General features: G+C 41.8%; 1 protein-coding gene across 1 annotated transcript; it reads left to right on the forward strand.

Moving 5' to 3' along the window:
• Window positions 1-1,250: 1,250 nt before the first annotated feature.
• LOC123254874 lies at window positions 1,251-9,814 on the forward strand. The gene is made up of 2 exons (XM_044683780.1): window positions 1,251-1,567; window positions 9,033-9,814. Exons 1-2 carry the CDS (start codon window positions 1,252-1,254, stop codon window positions 9,320-9,322), a joined length of 606 nt encoding a protein of 201 aa, XP_044539715.1. The 5' UTR covers window position 1,251; the 3' UTR covers window positions 9,323-9,814.
• The last annotated feature ends 120 nt before the right edge of the window (window positions 9,815-9,934 follow it).

Here is a 9,934-nt window from a genome sequence, read left to right on the forward strand (position 1 = left end):
AAGGGAGAAAGGGGAGAAGGAAGAGGGGGATAGAGACTGGGGGAGAAAGAGGAAGGGAGAGAGGAGGATAGAAAGTGGGGGAAGAAGGGGGAGAGGGGGATGGAGAGGAGAGAGAGAACCCTAAATTTAGTGTTAGATGACCTGAGTTTCCAGTAACTGCTCTGATGATTGTTATCTGTATGACAAGGCATACAGAGAATCTTGGGCAAGATTCTCCCACTCTCTGGGCATCCATTTCCTCTTTTTTATCTTAATAACCTTTAGGACCATAGAATAACCTCCCTGAGGGCAGGGGCCTCTTTATTGGTAGCAAAGAGGGATAGAATTTTGGACCCAGAGTAAGAAAATCCTGAGTTAAGTCCTCTGACACTTATGAGTTGTGTGACCACTGGGCAAGACTCTTCACCTCAGTTTCCTTATCTGTAAAATGGGTATAATAGCATCTACCTCACAGGCTTGTTGCAAGTATCAAATGAGACAATATTTTTTAAAATGCTTTACAAACCTTAAAGCACAGTATAAATGCTAGCAATTATTAGCACAGTGCCTGCTTGTTGACTGATCACAGGATCTTAGATTGTGAATGAGGAGGAAACTTAGGGATCACCTAGTTTCCTTTAGGTGCTAAGTCCTATGATCCTATGACTCAAGGGTCATTAGACTAAGAAATCAATGAAGGGGAAAACATTTATTAAGTACCTACTGCAAGCTAAAAATCTTGACTTGCTTATCAACTAATCTGGGTTTTGGCATGCAAATATCAAAAAGTCATTCCCTCTCCTCGAGGGGTTTAATGCCTTCTAATAAAAGGGGATACCACGTGTAGAGTAGTGGTGACCAGGGAAGGGAATTTTGGTCTGACTAGTCATGTGGATTGGGCTGGTTAGCCCCCTGTCTGGGGATCCCGAGGTTAGCTTACGCCCAATCTCAGAACCTAGTGCGGGGGAAGGTGGGGGGTCAGCCAGCACGCCTCCGGGGGCAGTTTTGCTTCCAGTTCCCCCCAATCCCATGAAAATCAACTCTCTGCCCACCTGTCAAGTTGCATTCAGCGGGAGAGCCCCTTCCCTCCGTCTTGCTGTTGGTTTTTGACTCCTGTCATTTTGAGGTAGTTTTTAAAGATCGGTTTGGAAGGATTGTCAGAGCGGTTTACGCTTTCACCGCTACTAAGCCGCCATCTTGGCTCTGCCCGCCGTGGCTTGTGAATATGGTCATAGAAAGCAACGGATTGCATTTGGAGCAAGTATTGATTTCATGACCAAAACAAATATTGATTCAATTATTGTTCCCAGAGCAAGAGATGGAAAGTGGAGTGAGAAGAGAGTATGCACAAATGCTAGAATGGCGATGGGGAACCTCTGGAGAGGACATGGCGTGTGGTCCAGTGGTCTGGACTGGCCTAAAATAGTGGGTGGGTCAGCTAACGACGCGCCCCCCCCCCCGGGTCCTTCTGTAACCTGCCCTTCCTATCTGCCATCTAATGTCTCTTTCCTTACCTTCAGGTCACTGAATTTTGGCGGCATCGGGGTGGTTGTGGGCCATGAGCTGACTCACGCCTTCGATGATCAAGGTAAGTTCCCAACATCCTCCTATCTGAGTCCCCTCATCATCCTTGCCCGTCTCTGTTTTGAAGTTTCTGAGATCCAGCGTGCCTGGCCTTGGGTGCAAGGAGAGGACGAGGTTTTCTTTTCAAACAATCGGGTCCACACTAAGCCTGGGACCAGGGAACAGGAGCCACCACAATCCCTAAAAAAAGGACTGATTTAGTCCTGGTTGAAAAGTGAAGCAGGTCAAGGAGGCAGCTGTGTGGCTCAGTGGAGTGAGAGGCAGGCCTAGAGATGGGAGGTCCTGGGTTCAAATTTAGCCTCAGAGATTTCCTAGCTGTGTGATCCTGGCAAGTCATTTAATCGCAATTGCCTAGTCTTACTGCCTTGGAACAAATACACAGTGTTGATTCTAAGATGGAAAGTGAGGGTTTAAAAAGAAAAAAAGAAAAGAAAATGAAGCAGGTCACAGCACTCATGCTTATTGGCAGTGGGATCCAGCCATTGACTAGCCCCTGCACTTCTAGCCTCAATGATAGATGAGCATCCGATTTTAATCAAAATCAAAATTATTATTATTATTGGTATTTGATTGATATAATTAATTTTGATGAATTTGCTCTACTTAGCATAATAAATATATTATAATCAATCCATAATAGATTTTTTAAGTGATAATAAACAAAATATTAAAATATGGGGCAGCTAGGGGACTCAGTGGATAGAGAACCAGGCCTGAAGATGAGAGGTCCTAGGTTCTAATCCAACCTCAGACACTTCCTACCTATGTGACCCTAGTCAAGTCACTTAACCCCAGTTACCTTCCCCTTACCAATCTTCTGCCTTAGAACTAATAATTAGTATCAATTCTAAGACAGAAGGAAGAGGTTTTTTAAATATAGGCATGTGTATATATATAATATATTAATTATTATGTTTATAGATAACATGTCTAATTATTATACTTATATAATTATAATTATACACAAAACATTTATATTACATATAAATATACTTTATTAGATTATTTTATGTTTATAAATTGTTTTATTATTTATAATAAATTAATTATTATAATTACAATAATCGTTTCACTGTCTCACAGATTGGTTCAGATTCAACAAATACTTATTAAGCACCTTCCGTGTGCCTGGGACAGACTCATCTTCCTGAGTTTGAATCTGGCTTCAGACCCTTACTAGCTTTGTGACCCTAGGCAAGTCACTTCACCCTGTTGGCCTCAGTATCTTCATCTGTAAAAGGAGCTGGAGAAGGAAATAGCAAACCACTTCAGTCTCTTTGCCAAGAAAATGGCAAATGAGGTCACAAAGAATCAAATGACTGAATAAGAAGAGTGCAAAGGCCTGTGTTAGGCACTGGGAAAATTCAATGAGACCTCACAGGACATCTAGTCCAACCCATACCTAAATACGAGGAATCCTTCATAGGAGATGCTTGGCATAGAGTCATCCAGCCTTTCCTCAAAGACTGAGGAGCATGAGAAAAACCAGCCACCTCAGAGGCAGCCTCTTCTGCATTTAGACCGCTTTAATTGCTTACATCAGGCTTCAATCTGCCTTTCTACCATCTCCATCCATTGTTCTTGATTCTGTGATCTAGAGCCAAGCAGAGTCTCATCCCTGCCTCATTCCACAGCCCTTCAAATCCTTGAAGCCACCCATCATGCTCCTACTAAATCTTCTCTTCTCCAGGCCAAATGAATCCCTTCATTCCTTCCATTTACTCAAGGCCCATCATCTTCTTAGTTCTCCTCTTCTAGATCCTCGCCAGCCTACCAGTGTCATTTCTAAATTATGGTGCCCAGAATTGACTGCAGTGACCCGACCAGGGCATCACCTCTGTGGACACTCTGGATACTCTGCCTCTCTTAAAGTGGCCCACAATCACATCCTTTTCAGCTCCTGTATTCCACAGCTGACTTGAATTCAAATTTAGGTGGTTGTTGGTTTGTTTGTTTTTTACTCCCTATTTCTAATTTTCTTGGCAAAGATACTGGAGTGATTTGCCATTTCCTTCTCCAACTCATTTTACAGATAGGAAACCAGAGCAAATAGGGTGAAGTGACTTCCCCAGGGTCACCCAGCTAGTAAGCATCTCAGGCCGCATTTGAATTCAGGAAGATGAGTCCTCTTGATTCCAGGTCCAGCACTCTTCGCCACTGAGCCACCTAGTTACAGCAAAATTGCCAGATCCTTTTTCTCCCGTTTTCATTTTCATTTTATTATGAATTTGACAAATATTAGTAATTCAGTATTTATGTTTAAGCTGTGAAAGCTTAAAGATACACTAAGACTTTGGGTACACTCTATACAAAGAAAAGTCAAAAAGAGAATTATTTACCAAAATCTGAACTTTTGTTACACAGTTTTGTGGTTTTTTAGGTTATGTTAAATTTAGCAGAGTAGTAACAAAGCTGCCCCTCTGAACTGATCATTTCTTTTTTTTTAAACCCTTTCCCTATGCTATCCACATCCAGAGGAAGAACTGTGGGAGTAAAAACGCTGAAGAAAAACATATGATTGATCACATGGTTCAGTGGGGATATGATTGAGGATTTTTTACTTTAAACGATCACTCTATTGCAAATATTAATAAAATGGAAATGGGTTTTATAACCCAGTGGAATTGCTCGTCAGCTCAGGGAGATAGGGAGAGAAAGAACATGAGTCATGGAACCATGGAAAAATAGTCTTAATTAATTAAATTAAAAATTAATTTAAAAAAAAAACCTTACCTTCTGTCTTGGAATCAATACTGTGGAAGTATCTGAGACTACATTTGAACCCAGGTCCTCCTGATTCCAGGCCACTAGCTAGTCACCCCCTAAGTTGCATGTTTTTAACCCTCACCTTCTACCTTAGAATCAATTCTGTATATCGGTTCTAAGGCAGGAGAGTAGTAAGTGTTAGGCAATGGGGGTGAAGTGACTTTGCCCAGGGTCACCCAGCTAGGAAGTATCTGAGACCATATTTGAACCCAGGACTTCTGGGCCTGCTCTCAATCCACTGAGCCACCTAGCTGTCCCTGAATAGATCATTTCTTAAAACTGCTTTTTAGGCACCTCCCCCATCTTGTATTTGTAAAGTTGATTTTTTGGATTTTTTGAACCCAAGTTTAAAACTTGACATTTATCCACATTAAGTTCCATCTATTCAGTCCACCCTTCGGTTCTTGATTCCCATCATCCCACAACTCTCTCTCCAAGCTTTGTTGTCTGTAGATTAGATAAACTTAGCATCTCTCCCTTTACTTAGGCCATGGATAAAAATCTTAAATGGCCATGATAGGGCCAGGCCCAAATTCCTGGGTCACTACACAAGTCCTTCCCCCCAAAGTTGTCACTTAGACTTTGGTTCTGGCCATTCAACCAGATGGAGCCACCTAACTGTCTTCTCGTCTCAAAAATAGAACATTCTAACTGGTCCACACAACTGGCCTGAGAAATTTTGCCAAATACTTCACTAAAATCTGGCTGAACCAGACTGACAACATTCCGTGGATCCACCAGTCTAGTAACCCTGTCAAAAAAGGAAATAAAGTTAGTCTGGCATGACTTGTTCTTTAGGATGCCATGCTGGGGTTTTGTGATCACAGTTTCCCTTTTCACTTGTTTACTCACCTTCCCTTAAATAGTCTGTTCCAGAATTTTGCCAGTTGTCCAAGTTGAGCTCAGTGGCCTCCAGTTTCCACACGCCCTTCTCCTCCCTCTTGGAAAATGCAAACAACTGCCTTTCTCCAGTTCTCTGCTACTTCTCTTGTGTTTGAGCCTTTTGGCTGATAGTGAATAAGCTATCACATCTGCAAAATTATGTTTGTTCGTTTATGAAAGAACTTTTTTCTGCAATCACATTTAAAAACAATTTTTAACATGCATTTTTAGAATTTTTGAGTACCAAATTCCTTCTGTCCTTCCCCTCCCCCCTTACTGGGAAGACAAGCACTTTGATATAGATTCTACATGTGCAGTCATGCAAAACTGATTTCCATTTTAGCCATGTGTGGCAAAAAAAAAGAACACAGACCCAAAACAAGAAAAATAGATATGGTAACAACAAGTACGCTTCAATCTGCTTTCAGACGCCATCAGTCCTTTCTCTGGAGGCGGGGAGCATTTTTCAGAATTGACTCGGATCCTTGTCGAGTTGAAAATAGCTAAGTCATTCCCAGTTGATCGTTGTGCAATAACGTGTGCGAGTTCTTCAAACATGCCTGGGGATGGAGGCATTTCTTACCCCGCCTGGTCCTGGTGACTTGAATTCATCAAGGGGCAGCAAGGTGCTTTCTGATTATCTCCCTGTCGTCTTGCCTTTCAGCTCCTTCTTAGCCATTTTTGTTCACTGATTCCCAGTTTGAAATTTTTTTTCTCCACTGCGTATCATCCTCTTCCCATGGACCCCAAGGAGGAACCTGGGCTCTTCTTGATCCTGCTCTAGTTTCACTGATCAGTTTCATTGATCAGTTTCACTGATTAATAACAATAATCATCGTAACGGTTGACATTGACGTAGTGTTTCAGGGTTTGCAATATTTTTTTACATTTTAATGTATTTTTTATACATTAGCTTAAAAAACAACTCTTTTTTTTTTGTTGTTGTTGTTCATAGCAGTCTTTGCTTATTCAGAGTTTGAGCATTCCTAGCATTCTATCCTTAGAGTTCTGTGTCAGACTTTTGTATTCACTCTCAATTTTCTACCCTCCCTCCCATCTTCTTTATAGTCTTTTAAAAATCTAACTTAAGAAAAATGTGATTGATCATGTGGTTCAACGGGGATATGATTGAGGTTTTGGTGTTAAATGATGACTCTGTTGCAAACATGAATAACATGGAAATGGGTTTTGAATAATGATACACCCATAATCCAGTGGAATTGCTTGTTAGCTCTTGGAGAGGGAAGGGAAGCGGGGCAGGGGAGGAGATCATGAATCATGTAACCATGGAAAAATATTCTTAATTAATTAATTTAAAAAAAAATTTTAGTCTGATTTAGGAGGGCAGCTGGATAGTTCAGTGGATTGAGAGTCAGGCCTAGAGATGGGAAGTCCTAGGTTCAAATCTGGCCTCAGACACTTCCCAGCTGTGTGACCCTGGGCAAGTCACTTAACCCCCATTGCCCACCCTTACCTTTCTTCTGCCTTGGAACCAAAATACAGTATTGATTCTAAGGTGGAAGGTAACAGTTTAAAAAATGTAACTTAGGGGGTGATTAGCTAGTGGCCTGGAATCAGGAGGACCTGGGTTCAAATGTAACCTCAGACACGTCCTATCTGTGCGGCCCTGGGCAAGTCACTTAAGCCTGTTTGCCTTGCCCTTGCCCTTCTGTATTACTAAGACATAAAGACAGTAATACAGAATTACTGTATTACTAAGACAGAAAGCAAGGGTTAAAAATTTTTTAAATTTGGTTCAAGTTCCCTATGCCTCTGCATTTCTCTTTATGCAGCTCCCTTTCTTCCTTATTAGAATCATTTCTCTTTAGGATTTTTTAATCTTTTATTATTATTATTATTATTATTATTTTATAATAGTTTAGTATTTGATTCTTGGAATTTTTCCATCTCCCCTGTTTCATTTTTTAAAAATATTTACCATGATACAATGCTGCGTACTGGTTCCAAAGCAGAGGAGTAGTAAGGGCTAGGCAACTGGGGTTAAGTGACTTGCCCAGGGTCACACATCTAAGAAGTGTCTGAGGTCAGATTTGAACCCAGGACCTCCCATCTCTAGGCCTGACTCTCCATCCACTGAGCTATCTAGATGCCCCCTCTTCTGTATCATTTTAATCCTCAGAAGGCTACTTGTTCTTTCTCTGAACTTTTCAAAATCTTCTTTCCAAAATTTAGGATCCATGTTTGATTATACCCCATTAACCTCTCCTTGGGCACTGATTTTGAGATAGAGTGGTTACTTCCCCCTGAAGCTCCCTACCCTCTTGGACCTTAGAATCTGTTAGGGTCATTGAGAGGCAACCACTTTGTAAGGCTGGAAACATTTATCCGAATATTAGTGATTATTTGGATTCATTAGAGGCATGGTGGAGTGCCTCCAGGGCTATCTTTGGAGTCGGGTAGGAGCTGGCTTCTGTTATACACCAGCTGCATGAATACAATTTGTTCAGTCCTTCCCCAATTGATGGCCCTCCTTTGCCACCTGAAAATGGCTGCTCTAAATATTGTTGCGGCTGCAGCATCTCGTTTTCTCTCTTTGCTGTCTTTGGAGGGGTAGGCTTAGGAGTGATGCCACTGAGTCAAAGAATATGCAGAGTTTAGTGACTTGGGAGGCAGAGTTCCAAATTGCTTTCCAGAATGGCTAGACTAATCTACAGGTTCGCCAACAATTCCTGTTTTCCCGCCACCCTCCAGCATTTGTCATTTTCCTTCTTTGTCCTATTTGCCAAGCTGATGGATGCGAAGTGGAACCACAGAGTTATTTTAATGTCCATTTCTCTAATTATTAGTAATTTGGAACTTTTTTTTCACATAGTCCTTGAGAGCTGGAATTTCTTCCTTTGAGAACTGCTTGTTCATATCCTTTGGCTATTTCTCAATTGAATATCCTTTAGTTAACATTTGAGGCATTTGGGTCACACTGTGGATAGAGCACCAGGCCTGGAATCAGGAAGACCTGAGTTCAAATCCAGCCTCAGACACTTACTAGCTCTGTGACTCTGGGCAAGTCACTTCTCCCTGTTTGCCTCAAATTAGCCAGAGAAGGAAGTGGCAAACCACTCGGGTATCTCTGCCAAGAAAATCCCAGATGGGGTCACAAAGAGTCAGACATGACTGAAAATGACTGCAACAGATCAGGAAACTGAGGCCAAGGGCAATGAAATGACTTGATCATAGGAAGGACCAAAGGTTACCTCCTCCTTATAGAGTGTTTGACAACCCCATTTCTAACCCTACCCCATCTCCCAGTCAATGCAAAGTCAAACTGGATGTAAATAAGTTGGGTGGGGGGCAGCTGGGTGGCTCAGTGGATGGAAAGCCATACCTGGGTTCAAATCTGTCCTCAGACACTTCTTAGCTGTGTGACCTTGGGCAAGTCACTTAACCCCCATTGCCTAGCCCTTACCACTCTTCTGCCTTGGAGCCAATACAGTTTTTATTCTAAGATGAGTGTAAGGGTTTTTAAAAAAGATTATTTTATTTATTTTTTAAAAATCTTTTATATTTAGAATATTTTTCCATAGTCACATGATTCATGATTCTGTGCCCCCCCCCATTCTTTCCTCCCCCCTCCCAATGCTGACAAGCAGTTCCACTGGGTTATATGTGTAAAAAAAGATTGTTTTAAAAAGGAGACTCAAAATTTGGGGCTTGTAGTCTAGAAACACTGACTTAGGCTACCATGTTGTCAGTTGCTTCAAGGTACACTTAGGTTCTTTCTGCTGCCATAAAAGGAGAGGAAGAGGCAAGGTCCCTGGCCTGGGGTGACTTCCCCCTCTCAGGTCTCCTCTCTCTGACCATAGGGCGGGAGTACGACAAAGATGGCAATCTTCGGCCCTGGTGGAAGAATTCCTCGGTGGAGGCCTTCAAGCAGCAGACTGAGTGCATGGTGGAGCAATACAGCAACTATACAGTCAATGGGGAGGCGGTGAATGGCCGCCACACACTAGGAGAGAACATCGCAGACAACGGAGGCCTCAAGGCAGCCTATCGGGTAAGAGCTTCGGAGAGGCCCAGGGGCTTCCTTGCTTTGGATTTTTTCTTTGAAACTGGGGGAAACAACTTACTTTGCAGGGCTGTGATGCCTTGCTGAATGAACATTCATTAAACACCTATTATGTGCCAAGCACTGAATTTGGCCCTAAAATAGGTACAAATTTGATTTGGGGGGAAAGAGGTCGTTTGTTTTTTCACTTAATTGTTTTCAATGAACAAAAGTTGATTTCCTTTCTTTCCCATTTCCCCCACCACCATTGAAATAAGACACTACCACAAAAAAAGTAAAAAAAAATTTGTAATAATTATACATCATCAAGCAAAATCTAAATTCTCACATTGTCCATGCCCCAAAACTCTAAGTCTCATTCTGCATCACGAATCTGTCACCTCTGTGCCAAGAGGTAGATGACATTCTTCATCGGTTGTCTTCTAGAATTATGGTTGGTCATCCCATGGAGCAGAGTTCCTTGTCTTTCACAGTTGATTACCTTTACACTGTTGCTCTTACTATATAAATTATTTTCCTGGTTCTTCCCACTTCACCTTAAATCAGTTCATCCAGGTCTTCTGAAACCATTCCCTTCATCATTCCTGATAGCCCAATAGAATTCCATCACATTAAATACCACAACTTATTTAGCCATTCCTCACCTAACGGCTACTCCCTCAGTTTCCAGTTCTTTACCACCAAAAGAGCTGCTATAAA

This window comes from Gracilinanus agilis, unplaced genomic scaffold (genome assembly GCF_016433145.1).
Source record: "Gracilinanus agilis isolate LMUSP501 unplaced genomic scaffold, AgileGrace unplaced_scaffold34606, whole genome shotgun sequence".
NCBI classification, from domain to species: domain Eukaryota; kingdom Metazoa; phylum Chordata; class Mammalia; order Didelphimorphia; family Didelphidae; genus Gracilinanus; species Gracilinanus agilis.